Raw genomic sequence first — 24,794 nt, 5'->3', positions numbered from 1 at the left:
GTGTTATATGGTGCTCTGAGCATATATCATATGCGATTACATAAATCGATTTGAATAGCCTTCAAATATCACATATTACAAATTATATAAATATCACATATTATAAGTTATATAAATTATTAATAAAAAAGTTGTTAAAAAATGCAACTGTTGGTATTGATATTGGTATTAATGAAATATTGTGATGTTATTGATTGTGGATAATTGAGTTTCAATTATTTTAAATCCAATTAATTTCATAGTTAAAATAATTTAACTATCCCGCGTTTATATAATATTATAATACGTATATAATATGATACTTATATTGAACTTTTGAGAATTTTCGATACTTGAAACCATAGTATAACCATAATATAACAATAAAGGTATTCTATGGTATCTTTGATTTTTATATCCACATCACGTGGCATTCCGCCATGTATAAAAATGATACATTTCATTTGATACTCGCAATGCTTTCAAAGTTATTTTTGTTATTCATTTTTGTTGTTTACTTAATGTTAAACAATGATAATAGCAAGTGTTGCGAGCATCAAGTAGAATTTACTTTAAATGAAAAAGCAGAGTCGAATATAAAAATCGTAAGTGTTCTATGATATACCACCGATGAAATGTTATTAAAGATTGATAATCTTATGGGAGTTCACATAGTCATAATTAAAATTTTTAAAATAATTAGTCTATAATATAATATTATTAATTTATTATTATTGCAATATTTTTTAGACAATATATATATATATATATATATATATATATATATATATTCATAACCTGCTGTTATATTTAATTTTGTTTAAAGTTGCATTTTTATAGTTATTATAATCTATGCTTGATTATAAAGATGATAATTGAAGAAAAAAGAATTATAATGTTGTGATAATGTGTATGATGTTATAGATAACAATATAAATATATTTATAAAACATATGTATCATACATAATCATGAATTTAATAAATTATTATTCAAATATTTATGTTAAAGATGATCACTTTATATCAACAGTCGATAATATTAATATTCTTCAATTATTTTCGAATTTCCAGGCCCCTTGGTCACGAAAATTTGCTTAGGGTTGATAATCATAATTTTCGGTGGCTCGGGTGGTTCGAGTGATTTCCAAACAATCAAAGAGTTATACAAAAAACTTAATCAATAAAATTTAAGCAGTAAGCGATCAACTAATTACAATCGAGAACATAAGGCAGTAACATAAGCAATAGCAAATCCGTAACGTTGATTTCCTTACTACTTAAGTTTTGCTGTTTAAGTTTTTTTGTGTGCCCCGGCCCTAAGCGTTTCATTACAAATGCTTTGAAATGATTGATCAATAAGAATAAAGAATTTTATCAATTGACCAATTAAAAAATACTTTGAATATTTGTAACTTTTGCCAAGTTTGATCAAAAGTTTATTTTCTATTTCTACATTAGGTTGTACTAAAACTTTCTATCTCGTTTTTGTCAAATTTCAAATATATATTTATTTCATTTTAAGTACAACGAATTGTTTACTATGTCAGAAAAAAGACAGATTATAGAAAAGATTATAAATTGACTAGAACTTAGCTTACGTTTCGATATTCTTCGAAAATATATAGTTCGTGTCACATATACTATAGATTTTTGTACTGGCAGTGAATATTGGAACACAGCCTTAATATGCATAGCACAATATAACCTCACTTTCATAGTAAACAGTTTGCTTGGACTAAAAGGATAATATAAAACTTTACTGTGTAATATACATAATTACAATCAGTCTAGAAGCAACGAAGAAAAAATCTCGAGAATTCCATGTTATATGCCCAATTACTCGTTAGAGTAGAGAGCACTAAATCAAAAAAATAAATAAATAAACAGTTTTCATATTATTACAATGAAATGTTTTCATAATTTTATTGGAATATATATCTTATACATATGTTTAACTTAATTTTCTTTATATGATCTTGATTACTCATATATGAGCTAAATTCACTATGAACATAACAAACTTGGATGCCTTTTTGGGGCGATTTAAACGAGTTAGCAAAGTTACCATTAATTATGCCACTTGTTTTAATGTTTTACCTTGTACGTCAAGTACTTTTATATGTAATGGTTATAATACAACTTGCCTAAATGTACAAGATTTGACTGTGAACAAGCAGCAGTTTGTATTGAATAATATAATTAAATATGATAATTCAAAAATACAGAATAATTTTCCATACATATCTCATCCTCGACATATTTTCCATAAAAGTTTATACAATGAAATGAAATATCCTAGACATAAAACTTGTCACACTGGTCTATATTATAACAGTATTCGATATCTTTCAAGTACTAGTATCAATTTCACTGAAGGTCAAGTTCCAATGCAATTTCAAAACAATATATTCAAAGCGATATCAGAAAGCATGCCAGTTAAAGTCACACAAGATTCTTTACTATGGCTACATGATTATACAGGTTTACCATGGTGGTTAATTATTGTACTCACTACTGTTATAATAAGAACAACAGTGACATTACCATTATCTTTATATCAGGTAAGTTTGTGAATATTACGAATTGTATATTTATAATAATATAAATGTATATGATAAAATTATTAGATGTATAATATAGACATTATATGTATATCTGTACAATTTAAAGGAGAAAATATATGAAACAAACAACATTATAAGACTTTAATGATTGTGTAAAATAGTTACTTCTTTTTTTCTGCACATGTTATTACATTCTGTACATGTTGTTACCTTTTAATTTCTTTAAAGTTTTAAATAAATGCCATATCTTATTTAGAAAATTACAATTATATTTTTAACTTATTTGATACAAAGTTATATTAAAAATTAACTGTTTTTTCTTATTTATTGTTCTTTCGTATTATTTGAAAATATAATGCAATTTTTAGGTTCTTTAATAACTTTAATCATGATATTTTCAGTTATATATATTGGCAAAATTGGAAAATCTTAAACACGAAATGGATGAGATAGTTAAAGAGATGAAAATAGAAATAAATTATGGAACGCATAAATATAATTGGTCTAAAGAATATGCTAGACGTTTGTACAATCACTCTGTAGGTAATGTTTTAGTCTGTTTAGTTGAAGGTTTTGAATAGAGAACGACGAAATCTGATTGGAATATTTAATCTTTCTAAATATTTGTTATTTTTATTATAGATGAAGAAACAATGGAATAAATTAATTGTTCGAGAAAACTGCCATCCAGCTAAAGCTAGTTTATTAGTACTAGTGCAAGTACCATTGTGGATATCATTATCAATGTCTATTCGAAATTTATGTTATATGTTACCTAAACAGGATATTGGTATGTATGATAATATTTAAATAACATAACAATTAACATGTGTCTAACATATTTATTTCATTAGATGCTTATACTACTTATCAGGAATTTAAAACTGGTGGATTTTTATGGATAACTGATTTAACTATACCAGATTTTTTCATCCTTCCAATAGCAATGGGATTATTCAACTTGGCCATTATAGAAGTAAGTTTTTAATACAATGATTAAGACTATTACAGAAGAATACGAGAAAAATCAATTTTGAAATCTTTTTATATTATTATAGTGTTATCATTTTTTTTACAGATAAATTATATGAATAGGGTAGAAAAGCTATCAAAATGGCAGAAATATTTGATTAATTTCTTCAGAATTGTTACAATTGGAATGATTCCAATTGCTATGTCCGTACCCTCTGTAAGATATACAATTAATATTTCAAAATATTTTTTACACATAAATAATTTATTCTTATACAAACAAAATTATTTACATATTGAAAAGCTTTTGAAGTAATATTTGAAATATTTTTGCAGTGTTTGAGCTTATACTGGACAACTAGCAGTGCATTTGGTCTTTTTCAAAATTTAATCTTATTATCTCCGAAATTACGTCGTTTCACAAAAATGCCTACAACTATATCTCAATCACATCCATATTTGGCGCTGCGTGACAAGATAGCAATTAGATGTCGTTTTAAAAAAAGAGTGGAAAATTCGTCGAAGATATAAACATAAGTCACTTGTACAAATAAATCATACAGGTTTTACAAAATATTTTTCCTTGTTTATAAATTCAATGTTTTTCGTATCTATCTTGATATTCAATGAAATTTTCTTAAATAACTTGTGTATGTAATTTGGAAACAAATATTTTTTTCTGTATAAATAAAAATGCATAAATTTGAGAGAACATATAATATATAGATTCTTTTAAGAAAATATTAAATATATAATATTGTGTAACAAATTAATATATAATATCTAAAATTTTATACAAATGAACAATCATTTACGCTTTCAATTAACAATTATGAACATCTTTAAATGTTTTTTTTTATGATACACATTTAATTTTAAATAAGAATTTTATATGAATTGTTTTTTGAAAACAGAAAGCAGCTTAAGAGCCAATACTATAAAATAGCAGATTACAACACAAGGACGATTTATTATTATTCTCTATTATTGAAAAAATAACGTATAAGAGTTTTTCTCCATATAAGAATATATTATAATATACTACGGTATATAAATGTGTGAAAATTATAAAAATAAAAAGAAGATGTATAAAATAAATTAACAAAAATCAGATTCTCAAAATGACACACAATTAATAAATAGAGCAAATAAGAAAAGCGCGGTAAGAAGAATTTCTCATTTGCCCTATTTGTTAATTATAATCGGAATAATTTTTTTTACATTATCTTTAATATTACATGAAAAGTTTCTACAGTTTGTAACTTATATTGATTGCTTAAAATAATTTTTAATAAACCAAGTATTTGAGTGCTTTATAATATAATGTAGCGTATAAAATGTTGCAATAGATAGATTTTCCTGCTTAAGATATTGCTATTGATGCACTTGAGAAATGTTGATTTACATCACCTTTACCCTTTTGCATGAACTAATGATAACGAAAAGACAAGAAGCGTAATAGGAGAGACGCATATATGCGTGATAGCAATATTATTTCCTTAATCGTATCTGTTGATGATTTTATATATAAGGTCGATTTCTTGGCGAAGCAAGACAATCGAGTTGAATCAAACGACGATTAATACGATCAAAGAGCGATATTCAAGATGAAGTCTTGTACAGTTTTGTTATGTCTAGTACTATGTATAGTGCCGTTTGTTATGACACAATCACAAGTAAGTACTTCGTAAACAATAATAAGTAAACGGAAGTCTAGAAAGAGAGAAAGAGATTAACCAGAAACAATCAGGCATGAATAAAACGAAACGAACACTCTTTGCGAAAGTTAGAAATGTTTAGTTTAAAACAAATTGTTTTTTTTTTGCATTTCATATATGTGTGTTTGAGTAATCTTTTAATATTTTAATTTGCGAGAAAGTATTTTCTCACGTTTGTAAATATTATACTTAGATGTTTTTTATCATTACTGTAACAACTAATTATAATCAATAATTATAATCGATTATCGTAATCATAAAATTGTTACGTACTATACTTTTAAAATTCATACTATACTTTTTGTGAATTTTATAGCCCATTGATTATAAAATAAATAAAAATAAATGTTTTATTTGTTTGTTTAAAGTTCGAATTCCTCGAATATTACCAAAGCGAATATTATCAAAATATTTGCTTTTACCGATAATACGTTTCTTCAAATTTATTTCTTCGAATTTCTATTTTCGTAATTTTTATCACAGTCTTTTATGAAAGGAAATATTTGTTTTTTTTATTCATATGATCTACTCTCTCACTTAATCTAGTGGCTGAGAACTAAAATTGGATGATTTATTCATTTAGGCACATGTATTGCCCTATCCGGGTGACTGCAGCAAGTATCAACAGTGCGATGCGAGTGGTTGCTTTGTGTTCAGCTGTGGTGCAGGAACAGAATTTAATCCTGCTATAAATACTTGTGACTATCCTTTGAGAGATCGTACAGGATGTAATAATCGTGGATGAGAACTTTCGAGTTCGAGAAGTTATTGTAAAGAGACATGAGATTATTTTGAAATATTCCATCCCTATGAATATACATTATTACATTTGTGTAAATAAAGTTATAATATTGATTTAAATTTATTTCTTACATTGATCACTCTATCTTATTATTGCAACGAGCAATTTCTTTGCTATAGTTAAAATACGATAGAAATTAAATAGCAAAGATAATTGAAGATAATAAATAAATTTATTTCGTATCATTTTCGCATGTAGACTGACAATGTGTTCCGCAAGCTGCGGAAATGTAAGTAATTTATACCAGCATCGAAAGCGTGTAGTTGTGCTACGGTAAAACCATTATTGTCATTTATGATAGCCAATGCGATACGACGAGGAGCAGCGGTAGGCGATGATCAAAACGGTGTCAGACGCGGAAAGAGTATATTGTACACAACAGTGCGGTCGCGACTTTCGTTTATGCATCTCATTTATCGAAAACGATTATTAATCTATTTTTCACAGCTCCAGATAAACTTATCCGATCGATATTGTGTCTACATCGGAGAGAACGTACTTCCGGTGGTGACGATCTACGTCGGAGAAACTCCCAGATTGCGATCTGGCAATAAATACCGTTAATCTTCTAATCACGTTCCTTCCGATTGCGGTTAAATGGGTTTTTAGAAAATTATATGAAAATGTCGGTCAGCTTATTAATTCTATTGCTTCTCCTATATTATTGTCATTTTATTGCTGTAATCAAGAGAACAAGAGTGGTAAGTTGATTAATGAGTAATTTTGTGTGTTACAAATATTTAGTTTTAGCCTTAAGAAATTACCTTTTTTTTTTATTATTTTATTAGATGTTTGATCAAGTTATTATTGCCCCCCTCTCTCTCTTTCTCTCTCTCTTTCTCTCTCTCTCTCTCTCTCTCTTTGTGTTTGATTTTTAAAATGAATAATGTTGCATGAAAAATATTGAATTGTTTTTATCGGCTACTTAATTAACTTTATATGATCTTTTTGCTGTATTCCAATTCTATTACAGATCGAGAAACAAAAAATTAATTAAGTTAACAATAAAATTCAATCAATTTATCACGAAGTCTATAGAATGCCAGTCCTCAAAATGTATTCTTTACCATCAACGTTTTCGTTTCTGCTTGTAGAAAAAGACGAACGTTACGAAGCAATAAACGAGTAACAGTAAAACCTTTATCATATCATCAAATGTTCTAGATCTTTTTGTATAAAAAAAAAAAAAACCTGTCAAATCGATATAAAATTCAGTTTCTTTTAATAAACAATAAAATCAAGTAATAAATCAGAAGTACGATGAGTCTTTGTTTTTCTTTTGAAAAATTAATATGTAAGACGATTGTTATGTATAACGATTATCATTTTAAACTTTTGTGCGTTTTTTTTACGCAGGATGGCAAGTCTTATCCAGAGGATTGCAATAAGTATGTCATGTGCAGCGATGGAAAATGCAAGCTGGAAACATGCGAGCCCACTTACATTTTCGACCCAGTTACGTCGACCCACCGGCTCGTGGGTCCATCAACTGTTTCGGATTCTCGCGGAAGCTATAAATTACGAAACGAAAGATTTGTTGAGATCACATGCTGTAAACGTATTATATTTTCATCGTGAAGAAAGATTGAGAAAGATTCCAAAGTGGCTCAATAAAGCGTCGTACGAAATGGCAATCTTATCCCATTTGTCATCCCGTGTTATCTGTGTCTACGTCCTTGGTATCAGTCCCTTTATAAAGGCCGGCTTATCACCGGCATTCACAAGGAGAGGTTTGTTCAGGCACCGTCAATTGGCAAATAGTAGTCTGTTTTGCACTCGCTCGTTTATTATGTTGACTTTTTATCGGCATGCTTCTTTTTTTTTTTCATCTTACGTACGTATATATACTTAAGCATACGTCTCAAACTGAGGAGGAGAACTTTTCTTCTCTCTCTCTTTTCGTTTCGTTATCTACATCTTTTGTTGAGATGAACCTCGACCTCTCTGGCTGATAATCCTCCAGTTTCTCCTTCGATTTCCTTGAATTCGGAGCACTTGTTTCTTCAAGTATATCAGTATCTGCTTTTGAGTGGAACGGGATAGATTAGCATTTCAGGCGCCTACGGTTTTAGAGACCCAAGAATCAGTATAGTATGATGTTCAGTGTATCGTGGAAATATCGAAGATGACATTGTGTTTTAATCATTTCTTCGTTGCGTTCCTCTTCATTTATATTGCTGCTTTTTCTTCCGCGGTATGTGATGAAGTTGTTTGCTTGCGAGTGTTCGGTGATACATACAGTAGCTAATTCCTATCCTTCTTTTGTTTCAAAACTCTATTTAAAATCGTAATCAAAATGTGAAGACTAGGAGTTTGACTAAGAGTTGAAGTAATAATTTAATATAGAAAGTTGAAAAAAATATCGCAAAAAAATATCAATGTTTTATTATATAATGATAACGTAAATACGAAAATACAAGCATGCAAAGCAAACTTGTATTCTTATTGTATTCTTTCCAAGATTTATAGCGAGGAAACTTATATTACCTTTAAACTCGATAATATTTGATAATTTGATAAAACAGAGACACACTTAATTTTCTTATTGATGCAATAATAATGTAATACATATTATATGATATATAGCATAAGACTAATGAACTGAGTTAAAAGATATTTGCGTTAATTGATTGTCTGTTATATAACGACATATATCTAAACATGTAATGTAAATTTATTACCAGATGTGGCAATCAGGCTACCGAAATAATGTATTTAGATAGAACAATTGTGAAAATATGTGTGTCATTGACATATATTTTCTCTCTTACCATGTATATATATATATATATATATATATATACGTATACGTGCACGTGACATAACTATGGGTACAATATATTCACAAACGCAAATAAAAAGTGTGCGATATTTAAATCATATATGATTTAATTTACATTAATTATTAAAATTTTAATTGCTAAAATGAAATATACGTGTTTATTAAAATTAAAAAAACAATGCAATCACTCAAGAATTGTCAAACACATTTTATTTATTTATTAGTAATAATAATATTATTTACTGTATTAAATACGAGAATCTTATTCATTACTTACTATCGAAGTATTTTAATTAATATATGATAATGAAACAAAGAAATTTGTCTCATTTTGGTATACTCATCTTTAGATATACTCATTTCTTTTGTATATTCATAAAAGTTAAAACTGTGCGTTTGATGTTCTTTTGTCAATTTTATATCGCAGATCTACGATCCAAGAGCGACAACTACGAAACCGCCAGAACGTCGTGAATCAGTGCTTCCTTGGCATTCGACCGAGACAGAATCGTACGTTCAAACAACATTACGTTCTCCAAAATGGTATCAATCACAAGACAACGTTACATCCAAACCTAGCACAAAGAATTGGAGTTCTTGGCGAAAAGCTCCAAATAGCGAAATTGAACAAAGAACGCAAATTGATACACAGGATTACATTTCTAAACAAATTCCTGAACAAATTTCACAAAAGATCCCAGAACAACATCATAATTTCGAATTTGATCAGTTGAAACAAGAAGAAAATCTAAAACCTCCTTCGGAATATGATTTTACTTATTTCGATAAAAATTATAATCATTTTAAACACGAATCAAAATCGAATGAAAATCGCGTTCAGTTTCCAAACGAAATTGAGTTTGAATATAAACATCCACCGAGAAATGATGAAACTAAACAAACCCACATATTTCAGAACGAAAATTTGTACGAAGGCGTGGCTATTGACAGCACGGTAATTTTCTTATATGTTTATATAAAATATTTTTTTCATGTTTTATATACATTTCACATCATGTCAAGTTTAAGATGAAACTAAGAATTCTATAGATACGATATTTTTTTGTCGAGACCTAAGATGTTTGTGAATAAAATAATAGATTCGAGAAATATACGTTAAACCTTAATCTACGATGCATGTTTCAATTAAAAATAAAATTTCAAAGAGCAACTGTTTTAGAAGATGTGTAAAGAACACTTAAAAGAACTTTAAATTTATTTCAATTTTTTTTTCATTATTTTTGTGATTATATTTGTTAGACATCATTTGCATTGCGACGACATTGATTTTATCTTTTTATATAGAAACCAAGAAAGGAAAACATACTTCTTTCACAAAAATCGCAACATAAAGTGGCTCGATATAATCCTCAATTAGGTATTCAATGTCCTGACAACAATTCGACAGGACAATTTGTTTATCCGCTAGATTGCAAATTTTTCGTCAATTGTTGGAAGGGTCGCGCATTTGTTCAACCCTGTGCTCCTGGTACTCATTTTAATCCTGATACCCTGGAATGCGATTTTCCACACAAAGTAAAATGTTACGAGGATGAATTCGCCAAGTTCAAAGAATCAGATTCTGAATTCCAAGTTAATCGAAAATCGCAAAAATTACAAGTATGTTTTTTGACAATATAGTATTAATAATAACTTTATAAATAATAATAACTTTATATAATAACATTATATAATAGTTTTATAAATTAAAATTTAGTTAGTTTGATTTTTAAATTATTTTAAATATAATTATTTTAAATTATTTAAAATTTTATATTTTAAATTATATATAAAACTTTATTAATTTATTTAATGACATTGTGTCTGATTTAAGAGGATGCTGGACTGACGAGCAAACTCTGACGAGAACGTTCATACACACATGCACATTTAAATATATATAATATATATATATATATATATATATATATATATATATATACATTTAATATATATATATATATTTTATATATTATTTATATATATATATATATTATTATATATTATATTTATATTTTATATATATATATATATATATATATTATTTATATATATATATATATAAAACACACATACACTCATACATATATTTCTGCACATGTATGAATTTAATTTCCTAAACTTCGCATACTTTCGTACTTTTCCATTTACTTCTCCTATAAGCTTTCAAATCATATTTTGAAGATCTCCAAATATTCTTAGATATTGTACAAATATGGGTAGGTAAGTTTCAAGTTCAATAGTTACATGGCATTATTTATATCAAGTGAATAATTAATCTAAACAGTAACGGAAAACTCTATTATAAAATTATTTTTTGTTTTTTTTTTTTTTTTATATCATTTAATATCTTTTCATACTTAGTTGGATATTTTCTCTCATCCTGTAAAAGGATTTTTTAATCTATGTAAGGAAAGCGAAAAAAAATGGAAAAATACTAAATATATATTCAGTCGGTAGAACAGACGAGTCAAGCATCCTCTTAAACAGAACACTTTTCTCAAACGTATTCTATTGTACTAACTATTCTATCAATTTACTTGTCAGGAACCGAAATGTCCACCTTTTTTGACTGGTTTATTGCCGCATCATGGAGATTGCACAAAATTTGTACAATGCGCGCATGGTGTAACTTATATTATGAATTGTGGTCCTGAAACAGTTTTCAATCCTGTTATTGGGATATGCGATCGGCCCGAAAATGTCAAAGGTTGTGAAGGTAATCATTAAATAATTATGTATTTGATGAAATATCTTATTAGCACAATATTGTAAAAACATTATTTATTTAAATCTATTTTACTACATAGACGCTTTTAAATTTGATAAAAGTGACAAATTTTCACCTCCAAATTTAAACTTTGGACACGATAAGGCAAAATATATTGAAGTAAAAATTACATGTCCTACGGATTTTACGGGATTTTTACCTCATCCGGAAACGTGCAAAAAGTTTCTTCAATGTACAAATGGTATTACTTATATAATGGATTGTGGTCCGGGAACAGTTTTCAATCCTGTTTCTACGGTTTGTGATTGGCCCTACAATGTGCCCAGTTGTAAAACAGGTATGTTTAGTGTAATAAATTAATAGATAATATAAACTATTAATTTTGACAATTAAGTATTTTTTCAAAGTAATTTGCAATTATGTTTCTAGAAAAATAAAGTACATAAATTTAGATATATTGATTAAATGCATTTTAATGAATCCTATATTCTGTATTATTTAACAATTAATATAATAGATGAAATCAATTTATTAATCAAATTACTATGCATTATTTTTATATATAACAGGATCTGCGATTAATTAATCCATTTAAAGGTATTAAGGCAAAAATAAATAATACGCATAATTTTTGGATTGTAGATAAATTCGGTGATAAAGTACACAAAATAGAAGACAGTACTTGGGTTCGATTTGATAGAATTGACGATCATAAAACTCATAATTCTCGTGCTTATGTTTCTCGACCGGAATATAGTACGACAATAAGTACGGTACTTAAACCAACTTGGAGACCATTTATGACAAGTCAATCCTGGATACCAACACGAACAACTCCGAGACCACTTTATAATCGTTATGAACAAACTGTAAATTATCATAATCGTTATCAGTCACGTCCAGTGGAAGAAAATCAATACCAAGATTATACATCACATCATCCAGAATGGACGTCAAGTAGTAAAAATTTCGAACAACCTTCTGATAGTAATTATAAATTTCAAAATCACTCGACTAGGCAATGGGCGAGAGATTATAGAACTGGTCAAGATTCACAACAACCTAATCATCCAGGAGGATCACGGTCAGGTGACATAAATCAAGATCGTCGTTATGGTCATGAATATTATCTTCCCGGTCAACATTATCACTATCATCATCATCATCATTATTATGGACCTACATCGAATCCACCAGCGAATCCAAGTTGGAACTCAAGTAGTCCTATTGCTACTATTAGTAATCGAAAATATGATCACGGAGTTTATACTTCAAACGCAAGTGATGGTCATTGGCGTCCCGATCACGATCATCATTATAATCATCATTACGTTGAACATGCTACATCGAGTGAAACAGACCAAAAGCAGTTTCAACCGTATTTTCCTACTAAGGAACACAATGAAGATGATACACAGTTTTATAGCAAACATAACAAAACATCATTTTATGCCCCTATTGATGATAATTTGCCATCAAGTCGAAGAATCGATCATGATCACTTGCTCCCAAATAGGCAAGATCATAGCGGGACGAATCCTAGACTTCATCATCCCGGCTTCAATAATACTTCTCCACTCGTTGGAAATGTTTTCTTAAATAGTGATAATAAATTTGCTGCGAACCAAAACGGATCGCTACAAAATGGACTATCTTCTCCTTGGGCAGGACAAGAAAATATCGCTTGGAATCAACATAATGGATCTCGTTTCAAACCGAATACGCGGCATGATCAACAAAATCAAGAAGTACAGACGGAAGTTCGAACACGTCCATGGCATCAAGGTAGATAAAAATTAATATCAAATTTATTATTATTTCCATAAAATGTTGATTTATTTTTATATATTTTTATATGTAAAATTATGATAATATATATATATATATTTTTTAAAATTAGTTATCAAATTTGTTTATTATTTTAATAATAAAATGTTGACTTATTCTTCTTATAAATAAAATTATTCTGATAATATATATATATATATATATATATATATATATATATATAAAAATAATATTTTTTTATGCAATTGTTATATAAAAAATGTTTTATTTGCTTTTTTTAATTATATTTTTGTATTATACGTGTACGATTATTTCTTATCAATTTTTAAAATACTATTAAAAGATTGGTTATAATTAGTATATAGTATATAGTTCAATAACACAATTTAGAGCAAATGTACACTATTGCAAAATTATTGGGAAATTTGCATGCTGCATGAATTAATTTCGTAAGAAGTTATATAAACAAATCATGTTATATTGGCATGATACCGAATAAACAATGCAAATATGCATATGACGTTTTTATCAGTTATGATGCATGAAATTTAATAGTATGCCTAGATATTATATTTGCATGTTGTTATATCTTATTAATTGATAGGAGGAATGGGAAACATGCATGATAATAAATAAGTAAATAAATATATGTTTGAACATAATAAAATATTTACATATAAAATATTTACATTATAGATCAATAATATATATATATATATATATATATATAGATAATTATATTTAATCAGAAATTATATATATATATATATATATATATATATATATATATATATATATATATATAGGTAAAAATGTGAAACGTTTTTGTATATTTATAACTCATTTGTTAAGAAGAATATTTTTGATTTGTAGATAAAACTTGTTGTGTAACTAAATATGGATAAGAAAGATCAATGTTTCGCAGGCATAGGCAGTCAAGATGACAAACTGCGTACACAGCAATTTGAAGATAATACATATCAGCAAAGTACGGTTGATGCAAAAATGGATACAAAAATGACACAATGGGCATCAAAAACGAATGTCAATTCAAAGAATCAAGTACAAATAGGTTTGTAGACAAATCTTATAATCTTAAGTTATTTTTTTATTTACTTGATAATAAATACACATTAAATGCAAATTTCTATATGTATTATTATTATTATGTATATGTATATTATTTTTGTTACAAACAATATATAAATTATTTTTTGAATAAATAAGATATTTTTTTATAATATTTTATGGTCAAAATCACATTTTATAACTTATTGCAGAATCTAAGAATACAACTCAATATGCAGAAACAAATTTTTATCCAAATGGAATATATGTAAATAATCCAAATGGTATAAAAGGTCATTATATTACGAAAGAGATTGAAAATAATCAAGAACGTTTAAAGATCCATCAATCGCATGGTGCTGGAAAACCCATTTGGAATAACACTTTTAATAGTATACAACTTAATTGTTATTAGCAATTATTATTATTATTATTATTATTATTATTAGCAATATATCTTGTTTGATGATTTATACTACTTTTACGATTTTATTTACTAGTACTAATACTGTGATAATTGTATTTAAATTTTGCAATTTATATTTGTAAATGTTTGGACTGAACTGAAATAGTTTTTTTTTTTTTTAATAGATATTGATAATCATACATCGTCTTTTAATGCTACAATGACACCATTGATGACAGAATCAACCAAGAGAATTTCATATAAACAGCTCGAGTTATCAAGGAGAGGAAGGGATTTTGCAAACAGTACGATGGGAAAAGAGATGTATAGTTCTGACACAAGTAAATTCAATTTATCTAGTGTCACAAGTGAACATAAAGATGATCATTGGAATTATAATGATACAACAAAGATAAGTAATAATAATGTAGACTCGAAATCTCCGGATGTTATAGAACCCGAGATAAATAATTATGACGTGGATGTATTGGATAAAAACGTGTGGAAGCCTAGTTTAATTTTCAAAAATAAGACCGAAACAACAACGACTTCATCGGTCATTATGAGAATCGGTCCAAAGAGTACCGATGTAGAATTTTTTAATATTGAAACAGCACCGTTTCAAGAAAGTAAGTTAATGATATAATTTGATGCAATTTTATACGCTTTTATGTATGTATTGAATGCTGTAAAATTTTGGTAAGTTATTTCTTTATTTGCTTTAGTGCATAATTTTTTTCTAACTACTTTCTCGCCGTTCAAAGTATTGTGCAGTAATAAAATAAATGTTTTACTTTTGGATTAAGCTTACGGAGGGAGCATAATAAAATACTATTGTTTTTTGTTGCAAAAAATAAAATTATAAAATGAGATTTATTTATTTTCTGAGTTTAAAATTCAAATCAATGAGTCAAGTTAAAATTTCTGTTAACTAATTATTATTTAATGAATGTTTCAAATATTTTTAAATATTAAATATATACTTTGTGTAGAAAAATCTATTTTATTTTACTTAATAATTATTTATTAAAAGGATATTATGTAATGTGAAAGATGTTTAAATACAATTGTTCTATTTTTACTATTATACATACAATATTTATGTACTATATATTATATATATATATATATATATTTTTTTTTTTTACATACATTATATATTTACCTTTTATTTACACAGTTTTCTTTAGCTGACTTGATTTTGTTCTTTTGCATGTGCTTCTTTTTTTGCTTTCGCATAATTTTAATTTTACATATAAATATTGCTGCATAAAAATATATTCATGTAGATGATGTATGTATATACAACACTAACAACGCAATACATACATTGTTTAAACAAATACAAAAAATAATAAAAAGGAGTAAACAAAAAATTTATTTCAATTGTAGAAGAATCTCCGTTCCCAGTTTATTATGTGCAGCCAGTGCATCCATTAACACACTCAAAAAGATTTGATCACTTAACACCTATATCTGGTCAGGTGAGAACATTTAATATTTATTATTATAAAGATAAATTCAAAAAAATTCAATCTTGATTATAATAAAAAAATAATATTTTATTCAATATATTAATAGACTGTTCGTTTGAGAGATGGCTCTGGGCCTAATAATGGTTATGTTGAAGTACAAGGAATACTGCCTGGTTGGGGCATTGTGTGTGATTCAAGAAATAGTTGGACTTTAAAGGAAGCTCATATTTTGTGTAGACAATTGGGATATATCAGGTATCAAATAGAAAAATTATTATATTTTAAAAATTGTGTTGAAATTTCTCATTTATGTTACTCTACATTTTGTAACTATGCGCATATACATACTTATAATAGCATCATATATATTTAAATTCTATGTAATATATTTTTAATATATACTTTTTATTTATAGATAATATATAATAATTTTATATATTATATAATAATTTTATATATTATCCGTTTTTTCTAATAATCTAACTTTATTTGTTAAACAAATAAAGATAAAATATTCATTTGTTGTTAAAGCTTAATATAAAGGATTTAGGATTTAAAAAAAAAATATATATATATATATATTTTTTTTATTTATTGTAGAGGCGCAGAAATGGCTTGGCAAGGCAGAAATAATCGCAATAATATGCCAACTTGGATTGCTGCGAATACTGTAACATGTCATGGCAATGAAACCAGATTTCAATCATGCAAGTAAGATACTGTTGTCATTAATAATTTATATATAAACATTCCTTTTAATAAAGATGATGAGAGAGAGAGAGAGAGAGAGAGAGAGAGAGAGAGAGAGAGAGAGAGAGAGAGAAGAAAAAATCTAGATTTTTTTGTATGCGTAATAGTAGTAAATTTGCGATTATTTATCTTTTTATTTCTTAAGAGGATGTTGAACTCGTCTATATTACCGACAGTATATGATTTTTTTATTGATTTAATTTTGTATTAATTTTATAGATTTGGAAATCATTTTCCACAATTAAAATTTATGCATTTGATATGTGTCTAGCATGAATTTTGTATCAAGAAAGAGTTTTTATCATTTAGATCTTTTTTACGATCTGGTACTTTAATATAACGTCCAGAGCTCTCAAGTCGCGTCAATTTGCTTTATATAAAAATTTTGCAGTCTACACCTATAAAACTGATATGTGCTAAATTAGAAGATTACATGAAGAAACAATGTTGAGTTTTTTAGTATTAAGCTAGATATCTATCTGCGATACGAAAAATCGATCGATGAAAATTTGTTCATATGCGTGCAGAAATGTATATATGAGTGTATGTATGTGTGTATACATAAATATACATAAATATATTTATGTATGTTTAGAGGTACATATGTCTGAACGTTCTCGTCGGGGGGGTTCACTCATTGGTTCGCCATCAACTTAAATTTGTGATTATTTTTATTTACAATATTTAAAAAATTTAAAAAAAAATTAAAAAAAAAAACAAATTGTAACAACGATCTTTGTTAAAACATTGAACAATAATTTAGATTCACGCATAATCAAGAGTGCCGTGTAGATAGAGATGCAATCGGTGTACGATGCGTCTCCAATCGTGTCGCGCATTGTCGCAAGGACGAAATTCCTCACAATGGACATTGCTACTATTTAGCTGATCCTAGTAGCGGACTTAATCATGCTGAAGCATTAGACCACTGTAAACAAAGGAATGCACGACTCATCGACATCACTAATCAAGCGGAGAATAACTTTGTTTCGGAGTGGCTGTTGCAATCCCATCCGAAAGTTAGCTCGATTATGACTTCCGGCTTTGGTTTCGCTACCATGAATCGTAGCTTGTGGCTGTGGGCGGACTCCACTCATGCGAAATTCAAGTATGATTATTATAATGACCTTTTTTCTCTTTTTGTTAAGCCAACTACACTTTGAGTGTTGAGCGAATAATTAATTTACGCCTTGTTAAAATTAAATAAACAATAAAATATGGACATTTTGTTAGATTTACAAAATGGTGGCCTGGATGGATGAATGATACCTTACAACCACCATGGGTGGGTTCTCGTCCTCTTTGTATCGTAATGAAACGGAAATTTCCATGTCACGAACGACCCGAGTCAATATGTAACACAGATTATTTCTTCTGGGATACTGAAGATTGTGCAACTACTTCAAAAGGGCATTCTTTCATTTGCAAGAGGCCATATGATGATATCGGTATCATTAATAGATTATTGAATTAAAATATATGTCGCTTATGTTGCAATAAATTAAACATGATAAATTATATGATTTTATATTTAATAATTCTTCGTTTTTTTTTTTCTAAATCAACTTGCATGTTATATATACTGCTATATTTTATCGGATGTTTACTTAATTTGATTTTAGATACAAATATCCTATATTGTACATACATTGTATAATATTTGAAACATAAAATAATACAATATTTTATAACATATAGTATGACAAATATGTCGGATATATAGAAAGACGATTTGCAATTTTATATCATACATTTCAGGTTGCGTTTATGGGAAAGGAAATCAATACACTGGTAAGGCCAACGTAACAGTATTAGGAAATAAATGTCTTCCATGGGCTGACAAAAGAATCGCACATCAATTACGCATAAATGTAGGTTTGTGTAAAAATGTTATATGTGTCTAAAGATATGTTGTCTGTCTAAGTATAATTTAATTTCTACCACCATAGGTTGTCAATGAACAAATTCGAGAAAAGCTGAAAACACATAACTATTGTAGAAATCCCAATCCGATAAAGGAATCAAGACCATGGTGCTTCATTGAAAATGGGGAACGTGAATATTGTGATATTCCTGCCTGTGGAAATATTGGTATATATGTGATATTTATTAACTTTAAATCTTTTTGATCGAATTATAAATTGCCAACACTGAACTTTATACCGTACTGGAAGGTTAAATGCCGGTGTGAAGAAGTCATTTTTAAATCGTTGCTAAATTTTTTCGTATTAATTTTAAATGCAATTTAGAATTATCTGTAAGTTTATTATGTAAACATTATATAAAAATTATAAAAATGGACATGATATATCCTTAAAGGATCCTAAAGCTAATATCTTTCTCAATCTCATAAAAAATTGAATTATAAAAAAAGAATTGGTATTTGGTAAGATAAAAATTATTATTTATTACATACATTACATAAAATGAATTACTTTTGTCTCTAGATTCAAAACGATCGATGTTAACTGGGCAATGCAAGCCTAAACATTTTGAATGTACACCAGGAGAGTGTATTCCATCTCCATGGGTTTGCGATGGAGAAGAGGTGAGAAATTTGATATAGAGAGATATATATATATATATATTTAAGCACATGTTTGCTATAAAATAAAATTTGCTGACATGAAATACATTTGTTTATATAAATTTAAAAATTAAAAGTTTTATTCTTGAAGTTGCAATTGGAGATATTAAATTGACAAAAATACTTGTAAGAAAATATTCAAGATTTTAAATCTTTTTGAAATTTTTAATTAACTTAAATTTTAATGTTTTATTGTATTATTTTGTGCACACACACACACACGCGCGCGCGCAGGTATGTGTGTGTGTGTGTGTGTGTGTGTGTGTGTGTGTGTAAAATTGCAATTTATAACTTGTTAAACTTTTACCAATTTTAATTCGTTAATATAACTTATTATTTTGTTTACTAAGTTTATTTTATTAAATAAAAATGAAAGATATAATTATTTTAACAATTACTTTAATTATTTAGGATTGTACAAATGGAGCTGATGAAAGAAAATGTATAATGGATCTCAATCTCTTTGAAAAATCCGCGAAACATAAACTTGACGGCTACGATGTGGAAAAATGGTTAAATACACCTTTGAAAACTTGTGCTTTAAGATGCAAAGAAGCTGATTTTACTTGTCGCTCATTTAATCACAAGTTTGTTTAAAAATTATTTTTATTTATTAAGTCATTATTTAATTACATATTTGATTAAGAAAAACTATATTGAAAAAAAAGGACTTTATTATTTATTAAAGTAGCAAATTATGATTAATATTTATAATATATAATATAAATGTTATTATTAATATGTTTAATATAACAATTTTATAGAAATTCTTTGTAAAAGTATATAATTTATATAAGTATATAATTTATACTTGCTACATATATGACAAATGATTATAATGTATATAAGTATATAATTTATACTTGCTGCATATATGACAAATGATTTCTTGCCTAAGTATAGGATTTTTATTAACTATTAAAATTAATTATCGTTTCTATATATACCATATATAAATATATATATATATATATATATATATATATATATATATATAGATATAGTTATATATAAAGATATCATGTCTCGTTTTAGATCGGATGGCAATGTGTGCTTATTGAGTAACAGTAATATCGGCTTGACTGGTGCACTCAAACCTGATAAGGAATTTGATTATTATGAAATGCGAGAAAGAAGCGTGAACTGTGATGGCATGTATATTTGCAATAATCACAAGTGCATAAATCAAACAAAAGTTTGCGATGGCAAAAACGATTGCAATGATCGCAGCGATGAAAGTATTTGCACAGCTGAAAATTTTGATTACAGTATCCGTTTAGCTGGAGCAAATAACAGTTACGAGGGCCGAGTAGAAGTTAAAAGTAAGTAGAGTTTATTAAGAATATTATAAAACTATAATAACAATAATATAAATATAATAATACAAAACTACTACTAAATAAACTAGATAAAACATATCATATTTTATTATAATATTATATTACAATTTCTATTATTATTATTTCTATTATTATTTTTATTATTATTTTTTTTTTTATTAGTGATAGTACTTTTGATATATCTTCTTTTTATCACGTCACATCGATTTATATATACAAATAAACATTTAGAAAGAAATCTTTTAATATATTTTTTATATAGATAATTGAATGCCGAAATAAATCTATACGTTATTATTATAACAAAAGATTATAAGAAAAAGACCAAATAAATCTTTTGAAAATATTTTTTTCCTTTCGTTTCTCATACTTTTGCTGTATAAATTTAATCAATATCCGTATTATCGATAGTTTTAGGATATTGGGGACAGGTATGCGATGACGGCTTTGGTATGATTAATGCTGACGTTATTTGTAAAGAGCTTGGTTTCGAACTTGGAGCTTTGGAAGTTAGACCAGGTGGATTCTATGGAAATCTCGATCCACCCACGAGATTTATGGTGGATCAATTAAAATGTCGTGGAAACGAGACCACGTTACGGGAATGCGATTTTAACGGGTAGAAATTGATTGTTTTATATATTAGTTATTCGTATTTTTATATCTTCTTATATTCTTTGTCTAAAATTACAAATTGATTAAAATAGCAATACTACTACAGATTTGATAGGTAAATTATTCATATTCTTATTTCTAGATGGGGAGTTCATAATTGTCAACCGGAAGAGGCTGTTGGAATTGTATGTAAGATCGCGGTCAATACTTGTCAAGAAGGTTATTGGAAATGTGACAATAGTCCAACTTGTATACCGACTCCTTTCATTTGTGACGAAGTGACCGATTGTCCAGATCATTCCGATGAGAGTCCGGAACATTGCGATGTGAGTTACAAGAAAAATAAAAATAGTAGTTTTACATAAATATATAAGCTATACGATTCGATGTATACGATACGATATTTTGACACCATTAGGCACCGTTTGAATTGCGCTTGGCGAATGGCAGTAGTCCTCTACAAGGAAGAGTAGAAGTGCGCCATCACGGCGTATGGGGCACCGTATGCGATGACGACTTTACAAATGCTACGGCAATGGTCATTTGTAGATCTTTGGGATACGGCGGTATTGCAATAGCTAAGAAAAATGGTTTCTTTGGGCCTGGTCAAGGACCAATATGGCTTGATGAAGTATTATATTCGTTGCTCACATTTAATTATTGTGTTCTGACATTTTCTCACTTGAACAATTTATATTGTAAAAATTTTTTAACTTCTATTTGAAATTTTTTTTCTCTTCTCTCTAATATTTATTTATCTTATTTTATTTAATTCTTCCTTCTCATTTAAAATTATTTATTTATTATAATGACTTAATTATGTAGTTTGCTTTTTAAATATTAAACGTTATAATTTAATATAGATAAGGAAAATAACGTTAATAATTTAATATAGATAAGGAAAATAATAATTAATAAGTAATAGATAACAGCTATAACGATATAACTCTACTGTTATTTTATTAAAATTCTAAGCCAATTTTAAATTTTTATATAGGTTTTTTGTCATGGAAACGAATCGCAATTATATCGATGCGAACATAATCACTGGGGTCAACATAATTGCGATCATAACGAGGATGCAGGTGTAATTTGTTCACCTGGAGATATTAACAATGCCGAGGTAAATGAAAATTTTAATTCGTTACATCATAACTTTTTCAGAACTAAAAACTATCTTTTATCTGTTAAATTAAATTAAAGATAAATGACAAGTATTTGGATTCGATTTATTCACAGAAAATTTTTGTAAGATATTTAATTATTTGAAAAACGTATAATAAAATTGTACTCCTTGATATAAGTTTAATAATTGTGATTTTGGTAACAATAGATTTTAAAATAGACAAAATTTTATAACATTTATATGATTTGCTAGTTTATTTCTGGATTTTTCCTTTATTAAGCAGTCATATTGGGTAAACGGTCAAGAACATCCGGAGCAAAACATTGACGAGTTACTCCCATCAAACTGTGGTCAGCGCGCCAAAGATTTTAATGACGATGGAGGCTTAATATTTCAGAAAGTGGTACATGGCTCCGTTGCACCGAGAGGCACTTATCCCTGGCAGGTAGATTATTTACACAAAATAAATATTAGAATTTTTATATATAATAAAGAAAATATAATAAAAAAAATATAATGTGTGACTAAATAATAATAATAAAAAATTATCATTATTTAGTCACACATTATATTTAACGCTGAAATATTGCGTCAAATGTAGCAATATTAGCGATATTAGTTAACACACGCAATAAGAGATTGTTAAATAAAATTTAGGCGAGCATTCGTGTCCGAGGGCACAGTCGATCGAGTCATTGGTGCGGCGCTGTTATTATATCGCCTCTACACGTACTAACAGCGGCACATTGTTTGGAAGGTTACAACAAAGGCACTTATTTTGTTCGTGCGGGAGATTATAACACTGACGTAAGCAAACAATTATCATCATAGTACTCCTAAATATGCGTTTACATTGATATGTATGTGATACTTTATGTTTACATTTTACGTTTATCAGATAAACGAAGGAACGGAAGTAGAAGCCAACATCGAAGATTATTACGTGCATGAGGAATTTCGTAAAGGCCATAGAATGAACAACGACATTGCTCTAGTTTTGCTTAAGGGCCTTGGTATCCCGCTTGGCAATGATATCATGCCAATTTGCTTGCCACCAGAAAATATTGAATATTCGCCCGGGCTGAATTGCACGATCAGCGGATTCGGTAGTGTCGAAACGGGCAAAACAAGTAAGTGAGCGAGATATTAGAAAAAAAATATTTTAAACTATCCTTTTATAGGATATTTTAGATCGTTTCTCCTTCAGCACAATCCAAAGATTTACGATACGGCTGGGTGCCTTTGCTGGACCAATCAATTTGTCGCGCCAGTTATGTTTATGGCGAGGGTGCTATAAGCGATGGAATGATGTGCGCTGGATATCTTGACGAGGGTATCGATACGTGCGATGGCGATTCTGGTGGTCCTCTGGCATGTTATCACAATGGTAATGCGTGTTGTAAATAATCAGTAGATTAATTAAATGAAAAATATGACACACGAGACGACAATAGCAATTGTTTTGGGTGGAATGCGCAATCAGAATTTTTTTTAATAAAAATATATTTATATAATATAGAGAATGGACAGATAACAAAATTTAAAATCTGTTATAAAATTTTCATATCTAAAAACCTTTTATTTAGGAATTTTTATTTAGGAATTGAAATTGCTTTAAAATGAAAGCTTTATATTGACTTTTTTTAATTTCTAGATTAAACTAATAATTTGCAATAATTACGTTGTTAACATTATGTCCTTTTATATTATAGGAGCTTTTAGTTTATATGGGATAACTAGCTGGGGTCAACATTGCGGTAAGGCGAATAGACCTGGAGTTTACGTTCGTGTAGCATATTATCGTCGATGGATTGATAAAAAAATTAGAGAATCGCTAGCAGGTAGATGAAATTATAAAATTCGGCATTTATAAAATTTCAATCACACGTGCATATTTGTCTATTTGTTTATTTTATTATCTTATTTTTCTTATATAAAAAATCAATTTCTTTAAATAAATTATAAATTACTAACAAACTAATATTCATTAACAATTGTAATTATAAATTACAATATTTTATCGTTATATGTAAATAAAATACTTACTTTGTTTTATATATATATATATATATATATATATATATCCTCTC

At 27.7% G+C, this 24,794-nt stretch overlaps 3 protein-coding genes across 7 annotated transcripts; all 3 read left to right on the top strand.

Annotated features, from left to right (window-relative positions):
- The first annotated feature begins 1,459 nt into the window (after positions 1-1,459).
- Positions 1,460-4,239, top strand: LOC105422950 (cytochrome c oxidase assembly protein COX18, mitochondrial). Its single transcript, XM_011632535.3, has 6 exons — positions 1,460-2,541; positions 2,946-3,083; positions 3,187-3,334; positions 3,399-3,520; positions 3,623-3,733; positions 3,853-4,239. The coding sequence occupies exons 1-6, from the start codon at positions 1,987-1,989 to the stop codon at positions 4,045-4,047; spliced, it is 1,269 nt and encodes a 422-aa protein (XP_011630837.2). The 5' UTR covers positions 1,460-1,986; the 3' UTR covers positions 4,048-4,239.
- A 708-nt stretch (positions 4,240-4,947) lies between these two features.
- On the top strand, positions 4,948-6,095 carry LOC105422951 (uncharacterized). The gene is made up of 2 exons (XM_011632536.3): positions 4,948-5,192; positions 5,818-6,095. The coding sequence occupies exons 1-2, from the start codon at positions 5,124-5,126 to the stop codon at positions 5,977-5,979; spliced, it is 231 nt and encodes a 76-aa protein (XP_011630838.1). The 5' UTR covers positions 4,948-5,123; the 3' UTR covers positions 5,980-6,095.
- A 1,786-nt stretch (positions 6,096-7,881) lies between these two features.
- LOC105422952 (uncharacterized) lies at positions 7,882-24,763 on the top strand. Of its 5 annotated transcripts, XM_089084186.1 has the most exons (29): positions 7,882-8,230; positions 9,246-9,773; positions 10,124-10,438; positions 11,366-11,537; positions 11,629-11,886; positions 12,192-13,334; positions 14,263-14,409; positions 14,618-14,812; positions 14,997-15,152; positions 15,267-15,440; positions 16,204-16,295; positions 16,393-16,541; positions 16,887-16,997; positions 17,800-18,144; positions 18,270-18,484; positions 18,795-18,907; positions 18,986-19,127; positions 19,484-19,584; positions 20,035-20,210; positions 20,659-20,945; positions 21,375-21,582; positions 21,721-21,904; positions 21,997-22,209; positions 22,576-22,701; positions 22,985-23,149; positions 23,362-23,511; positions 23,603-23,834; positions 23,912-24,091; positions 24,417-24,763. In XM_089084186.1, the coding sequence occupies exons 1-29, from the start codon at positions 8,162-8,164 to the stop codon at positions 24,551-24,553; spliced, it is 6,483 nt and encodes a 2,160-aa protein (XP_088940312.1). In that variant the 5' UTR covers positions 7,882-8,161; the 3' UTR covers positions 24,554-24,763. The 5 variants fall into 5 exon arrangements, with proteins under 5 accessions (XP_088940312.1, XP_088940311.1, XP_088940310.1 ...); XM_089084185.1 differs by having other exon boundaries at positions 14,618-14,797; positions 14,997-15,440; XM_089084184.1 differs by having other exon boundaries at positions 14,997-15,440; positions 22,988-23,149.
- The last annotated feature ends 31 nt before the right edge of the window (positions 24,764-24,794 follow it).

Source organism: Pogonomyrmex barbatus, unplaced genomic scaffold, assembly GCF_055798465.1.
Source record: "Pogonomyrmex barbatus isolate J1 unplaced genomic scaffold, ASM5579846v1 scaffold8, whole genome shotgun sequence".
NCBI classification, from domain to species: domain Eukaryota; kingdom Metazoa; phylum Arthropoda; class Insecta; order Hymenoptera; family Formicidae; genus Pogonomyrmex; species Pogonomyrmex barbatus.
This window is presented reverse-complemented; position numbering and strand designations above follow the sequence as displayed.